The sequence below is a fragment of the Athene cunicularia genome (genome assembly GCF_003259725.1).
Source record: "Athene cunicularia isolate RWA chromosome 5 unlocalized genomic scaffold, athCun1 chr5_part3, whole genome shotgun sequence".
Classification (NCBI taxonomy): Eukaryota; Metazoa; Chordata; class Aves; order Strigiformes; family Strigidae; genus Athene; species Athene cunicularia.
The window spans coordinates 7,515,868-7,534,318 of NW_020799103.1; the positions used below are offsets into that span (position 1 = coordinate 7,515,868).

General features: G+C 39.7%; 1 protein-coding gene across 9 annotated transcripts in view; it reads right to left on the minus strand.

Moving 5' to 3' along the window:
- The window catches only part of NAV2 (neuron navigator 2), a 417,220-nt gene that overhangs the window by 213,018 nt on the left and 185,751 nt on the right, over positions 1 to 18,451 (minus strand). For 5 of the 9 annotated variants that reach the window (XM_026850745.1, XM_026850742.1, XM_026850741.1 and 2 more), the window contains exon 1: positions 17,181 to 18,282. The exons of 3 other annotated variants lie outside the window; for them this stretch is intronic. In XM_026850745.1, the coding sequence (XP_026706546.1) occupies positions 17,181 to 17,438 (258 nt within the window). In that variant the 5' untranslated portion in view covers positions 17,439 to 18,282. Of the gene's footprint in view, positions 1 to 17,180; positions 18,284 to 18,451 lie in introns of those variants that run through there. One more of the 9 variants, XM_026850738.1, reaches the window with a different exon arrangement.

Sequence of the window (18,451 nt, forward strand, 5' to 3'; positions counted from 1 at the left end):
TTGATCCTAAGTGCTGAATGACAAGTTCAGACTGCCCTTGACTTCCTCAGTGGCCTCTCCTTAGCAGCCATGTTTCTGGCCTACATGGATCAACTCGCTGACAGAGTCAAAAAATATTTTGTATGATCCTGAAGCGGACCTTGAATAATTTGCATTGTAACCACCATTCTCTGCTAAGATTTTTTTCTGTTACGTGAGATGGATGCACACTCATACTTTTTCGCACATCAGCTACTGAAGAGATCGCATGGAACGCCCATCCATCAGGGGTTATCAGTCCTTCCTGAACTGAGTTATACAAAGGATTTTAACAAAACATGAACAACTGATTATTTGAAGGCAGCTACCTGACATAGACAATCTCGCCCTTGTGAGTTGTTCCTCGTACAAGATATTAACCAATTTAGATGCACATGATAAACCATAAAACCCCACCAGTTCTATACAGCACAATGGTCTAGAACAGAATTTGGACCTTGGTCCCCATCAGGAAGGAAGACCTACCTGAAGCCTCTCACTTCTTCCAGTACAAGCCCACGCTCTACACTGTGGAGATGCACTGGGAAGCAGAAGAGAGGCACCCAGCTCCCATGTGCAGCTTCCTAAGGCTGACTAGCAACAGCAGCCAGTCCCACCCAGTTTAATCAGGAAGAGCTGAGTTAGCTGACTGGGAGAGAAAGAGAAGTCAGCTGCAAAATGTTAAGGCATGTCCATTAACCAGGGGAAGGGGTGTAGCATTAACACTTTATGGAAAGTCTTATCCCAAGACTGGGAAAGGAAACGTGACAAAAGAAGGTGGTCAAAGAAAAGGAAATTATTTTCTTAGCTTCCACCCATCACTGTAGGCTTCTAAAACTGAGCACAGTCATCCTTGATGTAAAGGATTTATCTTGTGGTAGGCAAAACCCACTGCCATCTTCTTGTCAGAGGAACAGCTGCTCAGATGCAAGTTATACACCAGGACCTTTTGTCCCAAGTTGCTTTGGTCTTTAAAACCAGTTCCAGTACTGTCTGCAATTTTATTCATAAAGCTAAATTATGACTTTAACAGCAAGATATATTCTAGCTCCTTCAGAATTTAAAATAAGAAATCAGAATATGAAATTACCCACTGACTCCAGCTGCGATATGCTTGTTATTTCACACTTTCACCCACTCTCATTGGAAATTCAGTTCAAATATGACAACTTGAAAATTGGTTTTAATCACAACTAATACATGTAAGGGTTTTTTTCCTCTTCTTTTTGTTCCTTACCTCACATAAGCACCAAAACCAAATATGTGTCGCATGGCAGAAAGTGAGTCAAATACCTGCTGAAAGTACTCCAAAGCACCACACATCTAAGCAACAGGTGTCAAGCTCTGCAAAACAAAACCAGATACCAAGAAACCCAAAACACACTTTAATCTGAACTATTCTTCTGGGCATTCAGCCTCAGGCCTAACACTGCAGCTATTCACAGCATCCACTAATACTTCTGTACCATTTCTAAGCCAGAGGACTGACATTTTCCTTTGGGTCTCTTGAATGGAAGCGATGCAATGCAGTCTAACCAGCTGGACCTCCACATAAAAAGACTGCATAAGTAGGTTTTTGCTCTGTGTTTAAACTGGTAAAATTTGCAAAGCTAAACACAAAATCAACCTGCCGCACACAGCAATATGGTAGCTCTAGTTCTCTAGAAAAGAAGCTATTTTTAAACTGCAGTAGCAATGTGAACTGCATAAATTAGCATAATTTCAGCTTTCACAGATAGTTCTCCGTTGACTGCGTTACATGCTACGAATTAACACTCTGCGGATTCCTTGCTTCCACTAACACGGTCAATCATGCAATTCATAGGGTTTAAAATCTCCCTTTTCAGCCCTCCAAAATCTCAACAGCCTTTTTTATACTCCTCTTTTCCTTTTCAGAGCAGTACTATCAAAGGTTTGGGTTTCCTTACAAATTTCATAAGGTCTTCATGCGCAACTCGTGGTTATGTGGCTTCATAATTTGCAGGACATCCTGCTATCTTCTCCACTGGCGATCTTCTCCTTGTGGGCAGATGGCATCAAAGTGGAGTGCAGATGGTACCCCACAAACTCCTCATTATAATTTGAAACAGTGTATGCAGCAATTCTGATTCTAATCTTCTCTTTAAATTATCTTCAGCATTAAAGGATAAACTGCTGTTTTCAGAAGGCACAGCCAAAAGTAATGATACCTGTTTATAGTTGAGAACCTTCTTCTAACAAAAGAGGTAATGATACACTTTCTATCTTCATAAGTTTTATTAAAATTCTTACATCATTAGTGGAAAGGATTTTAAATCAAGTATCTCCATGTATTGCCTTAAGAAAAAAAATCAGTAAGGAAAAAGCAGATCACACTGAAGCATGAAGGCTTAAGAGTCACACAGTTAGCTATTCAAGGTAATTTCATGGCGCCAGGTATCACTTTACCTGAGCTGCTTGGCATTATAATGGATTTATCTCTGCAGAACACCTGTGAGATAAGGGAGGGAGTTGCTGCTGACTCCTCTGAAGCTACACTGATGGCCTCTGGGTCTTCAGGGCTTACACAGTCACCACCACATCCTCCCCGCCCTTTAAGGACTGAAACCCTTCCTGGCAGAAAGGCACAGCTCAAAATGAAGGTGCCATAAAAACTGGTCTTATCTTTCTTTCAAGCTTTTTCACAGCATGTCCAGTCTGGTGGAACTGGCTTTCCTAACCTTTTGACCAGTTGGAAAAGTCCTAAAAACAGTGAGTGAAAATTATCTGTGGTAGAAAACAGAAAGGAGTAAAATAATAAGCATTAGAGGTCAAGCCTGTATCCCTGAAAAGTTTGTATTAATCAATGGAAAAGCATTAAAAGAAATAAACTTAGCCCTTAGTTATAAAAAGAAAACAAACAATACTTAAAACGCCCAAGTGACACGGTTGATGAGGATTTACTAACTCACAGTCAGCTCTCACACACAGCGTAAATGAAAAGTTGGCTAATTTGCTCCCGTTCCAGAAGCCTAGATTCAGACTTGATAATCACAAATAGCATCATTTGTTGGAAGTTTTGACCTGGTGCCTGACAACCAATTACTAAACCACGCTACCTCAGCTATAATGGAACCTTATAAACTGTGTCACAAAACGGTTTCTGTCTATTTAAAGGATGGATACATGTTGCTTAACTAAATTTACTGCCTTTAAGAGTAACCATCAGCAAGCCTTTTCCTCAAATGTCTGAAGTTATTTGCATATTATACATCAAAAACATTCAGATGTTCAGTTGAGTTATGGTATACATACACTACAACATAAATAATCTGACTATATAATACAGGAGTATAATCTTCCACAGCATGCAGGCATGCTAATGATCTTACACATGGACAACATGAGATGAAATAATGCAGTATTTCATCACTGAGGGCAATTTGTCTTGTCTACATTCGTGGAAGAAGATTATAGGACGTCATCTGCTTAGTGGTTTCCCTTTCACAACAAAAAAAGACGATAATCAGTTTTCATTAGGGAAGACTTGTCCTTTCTGTTGTACCAATGTGACTTCCATGTCATATACACCAAATACAGCACTGATGTCAATTGAATAACTACATGGTATCTTCTAACACCAAGGTTTATAACGGGTAATAGAAATGCTTAAGCTCCCAATGCAATCTTGAAGGATTTACGCATGTCAAAAGAACCTAACAGATATGTTTTCTCTCTAGCTTAATTACTTGTGCTTGAAACTAATAAGTGTCTTCAGAACTGATCATTTGAAACTGTTGTTCCTTGAGAAATCTCTGCTCAAATAGTAACTAAAGAGAATAAAAAATTTCCAGGGGAAGAGAAAGCTCTGTCGCAAGCACCTTAAGGAAGCCCTGACTTTGTGAAGTCCATCTTCATAATACAGTATCTCAGAGTTCATCCAAAGGCACTTTCAGAGCTCTTTGGCATGAGAGACCCATCGCCCACAGAACAGCAAGAGGATTTTGGCAGAGGATGAAATACTGTGCCAGCATTTCTGATGCAGTAAGAGTGACTCTATCACACATCTGTTCCTCTGCGAGAAGCTGAATCTGCCTGTGACAAGGTCAATTTTGAGAAGGGTTAGTATTAAAAGATTATGCTCCCTCCATCCTCTCACTGAGGCTGCGTTAATTATTTCAGGGGAGCAAAGGAATTCTTTGATCCTCCAACTCTTCCTTCCCTCACAAGGTGACTCTGGCTGTGAGCACAGCACCCAGAGGAACGGCATGGCACATCCTAATTCCATAATTGTGGAATTAGCTATCTTCAACCTTGAAATTTAACCCTAAGAAATTGAGTATGCAGTAATCCACGTAATCCAGGCCTCTACACCTGTCCCTCTTCCAACTAATCTCACCATCCCCTTCATCATGTCACATCTTAATTTAGAGTCCTGTCTCCTAAGGTCAGGGTAAGTGGAGGCTCAAGAAGTCGCAACAAGTATTTGTCACATGGTGGGACCAATTACCCCCTTTGTGAACCTTGTGAGATACAGAAATATCAATAGAGAGCAGAGTCTTGCCCCAGCACCACATAAATGATCCTACAAATGTTCTGGGAAGTAGCAAAGAGACTAAATAAATAAATAAATAAAATGTAGTCCTGGATAATGCGATCTACTGGTATTAAGTTTTCTCCTGAAGGAGTTAAGTATATACCAGCTGCTCTACATTAAACCGAGCTGGCATTTTAAATCATGCAAATTAGCTGAGCTCCCATCCATTTCAGCCCAGCATTTAACAGCACTGCTATAAATGATGCGAAGTACTGGCCAAACCAAGGACTGCCATTTCAGCTGCTGTCAGAGAAGAAAGGAGGAGGGAGGGTAACAGCACTGAGTGATGCTGCAGTTATTCACAACATGGTTTACAAGAGACTCCTGCCACCACAGGTCTTGTTCATGTGACCAGACGTGCATAGAAAGCCCGAGGCTTTTATTTGTTGAAAATCCCATTTATATAAGATTATAAGAACCACTTCAAAATTATCCAAAATTAAATGATTCACCAGTACAACACTGAAATTTCAAATCTTTCTTTGCTTAATGCTGTATAATAAACAGAGTGGATCTGACGGGCCATCAGTTCAGAAATGCCGACACAGCAGCCTACAGGAAGCCAAGGGTGGCATCAGTCCCTACCGTAATGTCACACACCAACAGACATGTCTCAGACTATGAAGATAACAGATACAAATTTGTTTGTTCAATGTAAACCCCTTTTCTGATGAATCTCAAAGAGCTCAGGAGGCAAGAGAGTACTACATCTTATCTAGTTCCCATTAATGTGGCCAAGAGATTAAGTTCCAGCACAAATATGAAACTGCAGTAGAGTGAAGGATCTGCTATTAAGCAGTCTAGTAGCTTTGCAGACTGTTTCTTTTTTTTGATTTTGGGTTCTTTCATATGCCTTCTTTTTTTGCCTTTTTTTTTCTCCTTTTTCAAGTACCTATTGCAGCAAGCAACCTACTCAACAAGGGGCAGCTGGAATTGATTCTTGTATTAAAAACAAGCTACAGCTGCCTTGCTGCCCAACCTGATAAACCAAACCGCCAGTGGGTATGACTCTCAGACATCACATCCCACTGCTCAATATGGGTATGCCCCACAAATCACTCCACATGGTCCAAACCCTACCAGGTAAAAGGCTGAAAGGTGACCCCTTACAGGCAACCAAAATGAAAATCTTCATTGCTGCAGTGAGGAAAGTTTGTATCTGACTGCTTGGAAACGGGATCCTAGGCAACTGCTGCTCTTCCCTCTTGAAAAGCAGAAAGTGGTTTTGTTTTGTAAATTAAAGCAAATTCATTAGAATTCCCCTGGCGAGGTTGTGTAGGGATAAATACAACGCTGCTGCCTCCCCTTTCCAGCTCCACACCAGAGGAGAGGCACATTTTTGCCAGCTTTCCTTGGCAGTGCTCGTTTGGCACATTACCCTGGAGGATCAGACCCCTGTGTGCTCCAGAGCCCATCCCAGAGGAGTAAAATGTAGCAATGCTGAAAATAATCCTTCCCAAAATAATCCCTCCCAGTTAAGACACAGACAAGTCTGGAATACGTACGGCTGTCCTGAGAAGCAGTCTGACCCCTGGTTACTGAGCAAGGGAAGAGAAACATGTTTCTAAGCTACTGCTTCAAATGGCCAATGCACGTTTGCTCTGGAAACACACATGCCATTTTAAAGACACTTTGAAATGAAGAATAATTTATAACTGCATCAAATTTGTCTTACTAGACCAATCCATTAATTACTGTCTCCACCAGCTATAATCAACGTAGCACACCGATCAATGTGGATGAAAATCTGTTCTATGCCTTTAACCTCCAACATGCACATACAGATACTGTTCTCAGATTAAATTTCTCTAAGAAAATATAACCTTTCATCATGCCATACTGGTTTAAGGAGGATTTCTGACTTAAAAGACATGACACAAATCTTTGTATCTGCTTGATCTTACAATACTATGCCTGATAGTTGTCTGTCTGCCAGAGGAAGCAAATTTGCTAGACCCCTTGTACAAGTGGATTAGAAATTAATTCCTGGTAATTAATGTCATAATCTGAGAGACAGCCAAAATAGATATGTTGTGGAAAGACAGCTGTCACAGGTTTTTTTTTTTAAAAAAAAAAACTTGTACAAAACCAGAATTTAGCTTATCAGTACTAAAGTTACCCACAGTTTCTAACAGTGGACATGGCTAAAGAAAAAGGAATCCACTTCTAAAGATTTGTTTCAAGATATATAAATGTTAAAAAGTCTCAGTATCCATGTTCACCATAATATGTTGCACAAGCTAGATCAGCAACATGAAATTGCACTAGGGTATTTATTTTGTTCTACCAATGGGCAAGTATATAGAATTAACAGCTGGCAGAAAAACACAATATAAACATATTTTCTGGTCAGTACTTTCAGTAGAAAATAGGTGATCCTATCAGGGAAGATTCAACTCTTCATGTGAAACAAGAAGCTATTACTACAACAACCTCCACAACTCTGTTGTCCAAATGGCAGATCCATCAAATGGGTTCCAAGGAGGCTGAGATGCCATGAAATATTACGGATGATAGTATGTTCTGGCAATGAGACCACCACACTCAAAATCCCATTAATTTGAAGAACAGCCTCTAAAGAGCTCCATGACAGACATAAAATACAAAAAATTACAATTCCAGCCTGTTGTATGCCTCTTCCACTTCTCCCAAGCACAAAGCATGGTATCCTCCGACAGCCATTCTAGAAAATTTTCTTTCTATACAACTCTGAAAAATGCACTTGTCTATTAGCAAAAAGGCCTTGTCAGCTTCTACAGTGTTATTAGGGAGACAAGGAGGACACGGAAATGATCAAGAAAGTTAGCTGAGTCCGTCCATTTGAAGGAATCATAACCAAATCAACAAAATCCCAGCACTGAGAACAGCTACTTCTGCAGCCGTATAGTAACTCAGCCTGTCAAGTGTTGTTTTGTGTGGTTTTGGGGGTTTGTTTTTTTTGTTCATATATTTAATGAGAAGCCTGGATGTGTATAACTAGGTAACTTTGTTATCAGGTAGGCAAGATAAACATCTCTGGGTTTCTCCAAGAAGTCTTTATGGCCCAGAACTCCACGCCTCTGGGACTGTCATGCCTAAGAACCTGTCCTTCCCCCACCCAAGGCATGGAGGGAACAGCACATCAAGTACTTCGGCCTCCACTCCTGTGAGCTCCTAGAGCTTGAAGGAAGGACTAATGGTATTTAGAACTCTCATGAATAGGCAGACTTCCATTTTCAAAGGAAACACTGAAGAATCCATCAACTTACTGCCCAAGAATTCATCTTTCACAGACCCGACCATGTTTTTTCATCAAGCATAGCATAGCACTATTGCTACCAGATCAATAGATGTCAATCCCTAGTTGCTTGGTCTCTCCAGTCCATAAGTTTTCCTTCTTGCTTGTATAAAATAAAACTTCAGCAACAACTATTGGAAAACAACCCACAGACTCTCTCTACAGCTGCTAGTTCCTCCAATACAGTCTTGCTACCATCTGCTACCTACAGGCAATTCTGAAGTCTACACTGTAAACATGAACTCACCACTACACACTATTGGATTATACCATGGTGGTCATTACGTAAAGGGCAAGCAGAAGAAATGGACCAATATTAGTGAGAGGACAGGTAAAATAAGGAGATTTAAGGACTCTTTCCAACTACGAAAGAGAGGGTATGGCAACTTCTAGCCATAGCTGCAGAGAAAAATCCCATACAAGCTGGGAACAGGAAGAGGACTTAGGGAAACATTCCAAACAAGAGATGGACACAGGGTAAAATTTAAGAAGAGGCCATGGGCATAAACAAGACATTATCAAAGTATGATGATATTACAGTCCAAAACCGAACATGTAAAGGGGAAAAAGTCCTGGTAAAAGCATATTTTGAAATACAGAAGTTAGATATTTTTTTCCCTTGCATTTATTGTTTTCCCACACATTGCTTCCAATTCTAAAATAACCCAAAAATAAAATGAAAAATAATCCAAGGATAAGACACCTAAAAATACTATCAGGAGGTAAAAAAAGGTGGAATCAGAGTAAAATTTCAGATCTCAGCCTGTTTTAAAATAAGAAATGACCTGTTTATTTGTTTTAAGTTTTAACAGTTATTTCCATGCCTATGCTTTGCAAAACTGAAGAAACTGAGAATGTTTCCACAAACTATTTCAGAAAAAACAATTTACAGATAAAATTAGAGGCATACAAGTAAGTGCCAAGTGTTTGACTGAATTCCAGTTCTTGGTGAATGGAAAACCAGCAGCTTCCTGTTACAAAATGTACCAACAGTTCATGTCTAATAATACACATAAAATCTGATCATTTATAAACTTCAAATATAGATGTTTCTAAAAATATTCAAGCAGAGTATTTTTAGCCAGGTGAACTTGTCAGGAGAATGACATTCTACAGTTTGCTACAAGGAAAAAAAAATTAATGGATTAAATTTTAAGAGCATCTCCTGATTTATACCAGAAAAGAAAGTTTAGCCCCAAAACTTAAATATAACAGAAAGCAAGTGGGAAGAAAATGGAAGAACAGAATACACATCCTTTCATTAAAGACTCAGCTATCACTTTATTCAAAATTGTATCTTCTTAAACAGCACTTATAAAATTTACTCTGTCTTGCAAGTGTGGGAAATTCAAACAAAATAATTATTGATTTAAATCCCTCCTTAATTTCTTCCACTGTGGTAGGAAAAAAGGGACTTGCAGGCTAAAAGCATTAAAATAGTATACAAATTAAACAGATTTAAATGTAGTGGTGAGATAGTCTGGAAACTAGACTCAAAAATTAAGTAGACAGTGTTTCTCAAATGACTCTTCAAAGGAAATCAAAAAAGCAAAACCAGCCCTGAGTTTCCAAAACCAAGAACTGAATCCACCCTTCCTATCTCAGTAAAATAAAGGCTTTCTTTTCTGATTCCTTCTGGATAGAAGAAAAGAGCACAGGTGGTGTTGGTCTCATAAATTTCTAGCTTTTTGGTACTTCTCAGATACTTGAAACTTGGGAACAAGTTTGTGTTTTGTTCACCAGACTCCCTCTTTACCATGTGATTTGTTTTTATTTTTTGAGAAGTAAAGCTCAGGTTTAGTGCCAGGAGTTTTAAAAAGCAGTAGCTGTTGTTCTCCTCTACTAATACCCTTGTACCTCTCTGCATCTCCAGGAGAGTCCTTGAGGATAGGGTTCATATTTCATACCACCTGATCTTTGATGCGAGTATTTTGCCGAAGACTAGAGAATGTTACTTTATGAGCTCCATGAAGCATGCCAGCATGGTTTCCAGCCACTAAGAACACTTATCCAGCTTGAGCGGTGCCTGTGCCAGGTCTATGATACACACAGATGCTTTTGTCTTTCAGTTTCCTCATGTTACACTTGCTTTTCAAATTCAAATTATTTTATCCATATTTGAACCTTAACAAATTAGATATATCAGCTAACAGTTGGATAGGTAGAAAGACTTAATGCTCTCTGTTGAAGCCAATTTCAGTTCAAATGAGCAGTCTCCAGCAGAGACTGAGTGTCTAACAGAACTGAAATATAACACATAAATCAAGAAAGAGAAGTTCTGTAGAACACACAATGGACAAACAATCTAGGCAAAGTAAGAAACAAAACTCTAAAAGCTGTCAAAGAAATTCACCGGTGCAGTCAGGGAGGAAAAGGCAGGCAGGAAGAAAGAGACTAAGGAAAGGAGAAAAAAAAAATAAATAAAATTAACCCATTTCTGGTTAGAGGACAGCTGGACCAAAGTGTCCTGGGTGCTGCCATACATCAAGTGTCAGAGCAGGTGGTGATAAAAATTACTTACTAAAACAGGGACAAAGGAAGTGAGAGTGGTCACTTAAATACAATTTTATAGAGTAAACTAAGTTTCAAGGACTGAGGGAGAACACAGGGACATCATATGCATAAGCATTTTGAACTGATTAACAAGTAACAGCAAAGCAGAAAGATAATCTAATAATCAGGGGACTAGCTAGTCATTTTCTATGGCAATGCAGACCTTATGACCTTGGGTAAGTTACTTTGTGCCTTAGCCATTCACTTACTTTATAAGAACAATATCCCTACCTCTAAAGAGTATGCTTACATTAAGTATATTAAAATTTGGAAGCCCCTTTGATATAACCTATTAGCAGAGATCAGAGAAATATAATAAAAAAATAAATCAGAAGCAGGAAAAAAGGTCATATTAAATGAGTGTTTCAAAAGTACTACCATGGACCATAAAAACTTGAGTGAATTCAACAGCAGCATTATTAGCTCTACAGTAAATATTTTTGGAAATTCCATTTTGAACAATTTAACAGTAGATGTGCTGAAGTTAGCAAGGAACATTACACGATGACCAAAGGCTCTTTTATGCAAGAACTGTCACAATTAAACTGAAATCAGAGCAAAAACCATTTTCACTCATTAACCAGTAAAATTAAGAACCAAATGGAACTTCGAATCCAAGTGACACTTTGCATATTCTAAATGAAAACCCAGTGATGAAAGAACCTCCTGAGTTGACAGTGCAATCTTACATCTTTTGTTCTAATGCAGGGCATTAAAAAGGGTGGCTCTTTATATTAAAAGACATATCACTGAAAACTCTGTGTTAAAAATCAGAATAAGACAATTTCTGAATTGCTCCCTTGTTTTTTATCCAGTAACATTTAGAAGAACCCTATAATAGTTTAATATTTACCAGTAAGTATCTATAAAGATATTATCAAAACCATTGTAATCATAAGTAGAAGAAGAATTTGGCTACTTAATAGCCTCAGATTGCTTACAGTGTGTCAAAAAAAAATAAATTCCATCAGAATGCAAGACACAGCAAGATTTTTTTCATAGGCATGTACTTAGGTACATAATTATAATCATACAAGCAAGCTCTTTAATACTAATTTAAAATTATTTTTGTGGTTATATAATTTAATAGCCTGAATCTATAGTTTTTCTTAGATTTTTTCCCAACTCTTCTGTGAAATTTCTCCTTTGTACACATCCTAAATGTGACCTCATCTGGCTTCACTGACCACATTTCTCATAATTTCTTTTATAATTAGCTCACCAGTGGTAGCGAGACCAAATTTCACACCACTGATGCAGGCTTACATAATGGCATTGAAACCAATCAATGTACATCTGACTTTAAATTGGGTCCAGATGAAGATTTGCTTGATCGTTATCCCTTCTGCAAGATGGTTCTACGGTAAAACTGCGAAGCCCAGTATCACACATAAAAATGGATAATACATGTGAGAAAGTAAGGCATAATTTCTCTGCAATATGCTTTATTAATCTTTCTCTCTATGAAGCTTCACATTAGCAAGACAGTGATACGGAGGTATAAACGACTTCTGATAAAGTTAATTAAAATATAGAAAAGTAATTACTAATATCTGAACTATATGGCATCATTTGGATTGCTAATGGCTTGGGAACAGCGAAGGCTAACCAACAGCCAACAGACTGCAAGTCACATGTGGCTCATCAAAAAGCTGATGTGAGCCTAAATTTGAAGTGTGGAAAAATACTGGAGCAGCCTATTAAGTAATCAATTTGTAAGCAGCTGGAGTACATCAAGGCAGCGCACAACTGACTGAAACTCTGACATTTGTCAGCAGTTTGCTACCAACCTGGGAATGGTTACCCAAGAGACTTTTTGCAGGGATCTGTAATAGAGCTTCTCCACCAATTCCATTCCATGCCATCGTCATTGACTTGGACTACAGAATGGCTCACGAGAAAAAAACATAATCTCAATAGGTCCTGCAAATGTTTTTGGAGCACACCAGGTATAGATGATCTTCATAAAGTCGGAAAGCAGAGCTAAATCACTAGAAGAAAAGTCTACTGCAAGACTAGAAAATGGGGACATTTAGACCACTCCAGATCTGGAGCGCCCAACTCAACATCATCTTCACAAACTGGGAAAACAAGTGAAGAAAAATCTAGCTGAACAACGCAGTTTTATTGCAGATTATTTCTATCCAGTTTTGAACTGAATCCTTAAAAAAAGGTCTAGGCAAACTGCAAAGGAAGGATGTACTGAATAAGGAAGAGTTACATAAGAGTTCTAGAAACCTTGAGAAGAAAGATGAGAAGAATTAGGTTTGCCTAGTGCAGAGAGAGAAAGAAGTGAGGGAGACATGATGACACCTATTGAGCATCTGCCTTCCACGTCCACAGGAGAGGAGAACTGCCTAACTTCTTCGAATACTGCAAAGAAGTTTGCAAAGGAATGAAAAGTCCCCACCACCACTCCTCCCTGCCAAACATTAAGGACAATTTCTAGGCAATTGCTGAATACACAGACTTTAATACCAGGTTAAACAGATGACTCTCAACTTTAAGTGTTTTAGTGGAAGGGGGGGACCAATGACTTACTAAGGTCCTGGTGCTTTTAGGACGGCTATGGTACTTAAGATACAAATATTAATTTAGGTTCTCACGAAAATCAAGACACTAGAGAATACAGCATGGCAGCAATAAACAGCAATTAAATCCACTATCTCCTTCAGTGGTTTTCATAATAACATGGCAACAGACTGTATTCCTGGAACAGTATCTTCCTTCTTGCATCCTGCACAAACAATTGTACCATGCCCGTGCACTTCTAATTGGCAATGACTTCTGTCTTAAATAACTAAAGCAAATTTAGTAGCCAAATACATACGACTTTTTCAGAATAACTAATAAAATACCATTTTGTATACGAGAGATCACTATCTTGCTCTCTACTTGACGGAAGTTTCTCTGGTAACAAAGTTAAATATTTCCAAAACAATGCTCTCTAAATAAGGGTACAATTTATTGGCGGTGTTTTCAAATTAGACAAAATAATCACCAGTGCAACAGTAGGATACTGTTGTTCACAACACAGGGAGTTTAATACGGAAAAATGAATGGAGTGTGTGTATCAGTAACAATAAAACAGGAATGATACTGCTATGATTCATCAACCTAAGATTTCCCACTAGCATTTACAATGGGTTTGATGCTAAAACCCTCAGACCTTTCTTTGGAAAGGGCTCCTGAAATACTCTGAAGAAAGCTTTTTATAAATTGCACAGCATTTTAAATAACACATTGCCCTTATATGGCCTTAAGGCACAAAACTTCCAGTCACTGTAAAATCCAGCTTACACTTGAAAACCGTATCAAGATGAACAAGAGAAAAATTTTAAAAAAATCAAAATATTGAGAAGTTTTCACTGATACCACATTTCTCAAGTGGAACACCTTGATTTTCAGCAGTATTTTAAAAATAAGTACTTTAATGAATAACACCTGCAGTGCCCATGTTCTCTAAAGAATCAGGCTCAAGACAGGTACCACATGACACCGAAAAAACTCATGAACCTAGCACTGGTTTGCAATGGCTTGAGACATGCTAAAACAGCATTAGAACATGTTCCAGTGCCTTCACACTGTGCCTTCTGGTCTATGCACTAGACAGAGCCTCTTGTCCAGACTAATCAGTAAACTAAGTTCAGGGAAAAGGCATACACAATTCAAAATCGAAGTTTATATATGCTATGATAGAAGAAAAAATTCGTATGTACTAATAATTAAAGGTAGCCCATCTATCTGTTTCATCCCTCCCATCACCTCTTTCCCTGTAAGCAGATGTCCTAAATATTAGGTCAAGTTGCCCTCTCTCCTTTGTACATGCAACTGAATTTTATATTATGTAAAGAGGACCAACTTCAACAGGATTAAGAACAACTCCCTAAAATAATCCCAGGAACATCCTGCAGCTTGTTGATTATGAAACCCTTCAGAGATATGATGGGAGTTTCAATTCCCTTGTGTCGAAATAGATACTGCACTCACTAGCCCACTCTGCGAGCAGCTGCTCTAACTGCCCAGCAGCTGTACAAGAACAATCCTTCCCTGCTACTTGTCCTCAAAATGGCCTGACATCACCTTGGGTTCTGATGGAAACAGCTTATGTCTCTAACTCTGAGAGAGAGGTTGGGGCTGCAAATTCCAAGTTCACTCTCACAAAGGAATACAGCACAAGTTAAATAGGTTTTGATGATTTTTATTTCTTCTCTTTGTTTTTTTGATCCAAGTGTCACAATCTCTTTTTAATTCTCTCTCCACCAACGCAGGAGGATGTCTTCCTCTGTGGGCTGCAAACTCCATGCGGGGACCAAGATGTACAAAAAATAAGTGCCAAAACATTTGGTGTCGGTCCAACTTGTGGATCTTAACTCAGAATGTCACGATAAGAATATAACTTACCTCAATGGGGATGCCAGGTGCCTGCACAGTAAAATGATGAGGGCCAAATTGCTGCTTAAGATAAAATATCCAGAGAAGCAAATGGTCACCCCCACAGGACATGTCCACAATTCTTGAAATATTTAGACCTAGTGCAGTGTTTAAGACTAAATCTTGCTAGGCTTATTATCAGAAAGCACTTCTACACCTGAATGTAGCTGAAGGTTTTCCAAGATAAACAAGCTTCAGCTGCTGACATACCGTCTGGCAGCTGTCCATCCATCCCGTTCCTCCTCTTTTGGGAAGGAGGGACAGGAAAAAAAGAAAGGAACAATACCCTTGATACAACCAATCTGGAAAAACCTCTCTTTAGATATGGACCGATGTTTCAAATTACTACCCTGAATGGCAAAAACCTGCATGCTGATGTGGGCAGAGGGATCAAAGTTGGATCAATAAGAATAACAAAAAATGACTGTGTTTATTCAAGATAATGGATAGTAAAACAAATTTCAATGGTTCACACCTTAAAAGGTGCTGGTCATCTGCTAAGACTTGCTACCCAAATGAGGTTACTGAGAATGACAAAGCTTAGGATTTCTCCCACTGCTGAAGTTATTCAAAACTCAAAATCTGAAATTCCTTTGGCCAAAATCACTCCCTGTTTAAATATAACAAATTAGCATGAAGACCCTTCCATCTTCAGGATAGAAAAACAATATGGGGTTTGTTCCACATCTGCATCACAGTTAATACCATGACAGTATTGCCCTTACTGCTGCAAGCAGCTACCACTGGCAGGATCTCTCTGATTATAATCTACTATAAGAAAGTATTTATGAATAAGAATCACTTTTGCAGGAATGTAAATTTCTATGCAGAAACCAAGGCGTGTCTGAGAGAAAGAACAGCATATAATCAGATTTTGCTGACATTTCATAATCACAAGGACAGACTCTAGCACCAGGAAGAAAAAAGAGTACTCATCTCTCTTAAGCATAAAATGTGATGTGCAGGTCGGTCTGTCTGCTGCCACCACCCTGCCACCAATACTTGTCTGTCTCCTTTCCCTGCCTTCAGTCTCTCAGGAACTGTTACAGTCGTATTTGTCTGGCCTGAGCAGCCTGCTACATCACCCTGTCTACCAGCAACTGAAGTGCAGCATATCCTAAAATTCAGGGCACGAGGCCAAACATGCCCAATCAGATGTCACACTTATCTTAAGAGAATAGGGTTATGAGGTCATAGATTTCAAAATCTAGCTGGTAGGGATATTCCATTATTCCCTGAGGTAGGGAAAAAAAAAAAAAAAAAAAAAAAAAAAAAAAAAAAAAAAGAATCTTGTCATCATTTCCTTATCACAGTATAACAGTATCACCTTCTACCGGGCTCAGATATTGGCAGCAGCAGCTTGTAACGTATATGGCTCTTGCCAAAATACATCACGCTGCTATACAGCAGTCCCTATATAACATTAATCAATGCTGCTTGCTGCAGCAGACCATCTGCTTTGCTCACGCCGTAGTACGCTAACACATACTATCTGCTTACACTGCTGTTGAGCACACTGGGGCATCAGTGTACAAGGCAACCCGAGCCGTGCTGAAAACGTTACCATGCTGACAAAAAATAAACGAGCTAAAGAACGTACGTTTCTCCTCCCTATGCAGGAAGTAGCATATATAAAAAGAGATTAGAAAACTGATACACATTGAAGGAAAATCTGAAAAATGCATACTGATAATGTGCTGCATCTATACTGTCATGCACATAGCATCAAAATAGACAATTCCACTTGAGTATTCATTTCCTACATTATTTAACTACACTGAGAATGACATATATGTTGTAATTTCACATCAAGCACTGCCTCCCATTCACTCCCCACACAACTACAAATACAAAATGTTCACACGACTAATGCTCCAGTGCAGTACATGACCAAACACAAAACACATTCATGACAACCAGCACTCCCTCCCCATCCCAGGCACACAACCCAGCCATTACAATTAGCACCTACAGGAAGACCACAAAGAACACACACCCAGAAACATCTCTACCGTCTCCCTTCTGTAAAACCCCCAAGTTCAAGCAAAGGCAAAAGAGAAGGCAACACAGGCAAACAGCACACACAGCACCATCCCTCACCACCCCACCATCAACTCCACCATGCTGACAAAAATCACACGATCATCCCTTGGTAACACATGCCACTGTGTGGAATATAAAACATCCCACCACTGTAGACAGATGTTATTACACACACACACACACAGCCCTTCTCTCACTTCTCTTCACACCACTGCTGTCTACCTCAGAAAACCTGCTGCACACATTCAGTATAGAAATAATTTCCCACATACACCTCCCCAACACTTGGTGCCTTCTAACCTGTGTGTCAAATCCATTTTCTACCGAGCTACTCTTCCTTGGTGGGAGTCCATCTCCTGCGTTTTCTTGTCCATTAGTAGATTTGAGAGGAATCTGGCTGGAATACAATGGCTTCGTCACCTCCACCTTGCTCCCAAACTTCAGGTAACAGGGCTGTGGGATGGTCCTGGCTGTTGGGACATGCAGGATTGGAGCAGCGCTGTGTACGGGTTTAGGTAGTCCCGATTTCATTTTGGAGGCTACCAGGATGGCTGGCATTTTCTCTTTCTGCTTTCCTAACACGTTTCTGTCAGCAGCAGCAGAGACAGCAGGCAGGGAGAGAGAAAAGGACACGTTGGGGTAGCTGCTCTACACTAAAGCAGTCTGGCTTACTGCAGGGATCTCCAAAACCAGCTTAGAATTTAAAACTAGGAAAGAAAAAAAAAAAAAAAAAGAAAAAGAAAACCCCCACCACTTTCAGCCTAAAATGTCTCCCAGCTTTATGCCAGCATTCCACCTGTTTCCTCTAATTTTATTTTCAGTTCTTCACCACTGTCCTCCTTCCTATTTCTGCTGTTATTTGACTTGCTCCTTCCTTTCTCTGGCTGACTCCTGTAATTGTCTCTCCTGGAAATGGGAGACTTTCACTCCATTATCTTGTCACTGCATCTCCAAAGTGAGGCAGCCTTTTGGAATTAAAAAAAAAAAAAAGGAACCTGCTGCTGCATATGCTTCCCCTTCCGTATGCACTAGAGAGCGTGTGAGCAAGCAGGATTTCCAGCTTAAGATGTCTTTCTTCAGTCTTAGCCAAGAAGCAGATGTAGCTCAGTGTGCTAATGACTGATGCCCTTGGATACGAGCCTTAGAGAATCAAGCTTCTTAAGCCTTAATAGCTGTGAACAGGACAACGATGCTGGAACAGAAGGAGAAACGTCCACTGACAGCAATTTAAAATAAAAATATGCCAGTGGCCACAAAATTTCCCGACTCCCCCAGTGCTGATCACGAAAACCTGGAGGGAAAAAAAAATAAAAAACCCTATTCAGCTGTCAGACGGAAGGGAAAGCAGCCGCCACCTCATCCTCCCCTCCCGCAGTGGCGCGGGTCCCCGCCCGGCGCAGCTCCGCGCATCCTGCGCTCTCCCGGGCAGCCGCGGAGCGGGGCGGGGGGCGGGAGGCGGCGGCTGCTGCCTTGCCGGCACGGTGCAGGCCTGGCGGCCCCCGGATTGGTCCTGCCTTCTTGAAGCAGGAACAAAAAAAGAAAAAAAAAAAAAAAAAAAAAAAAAAAAAAAA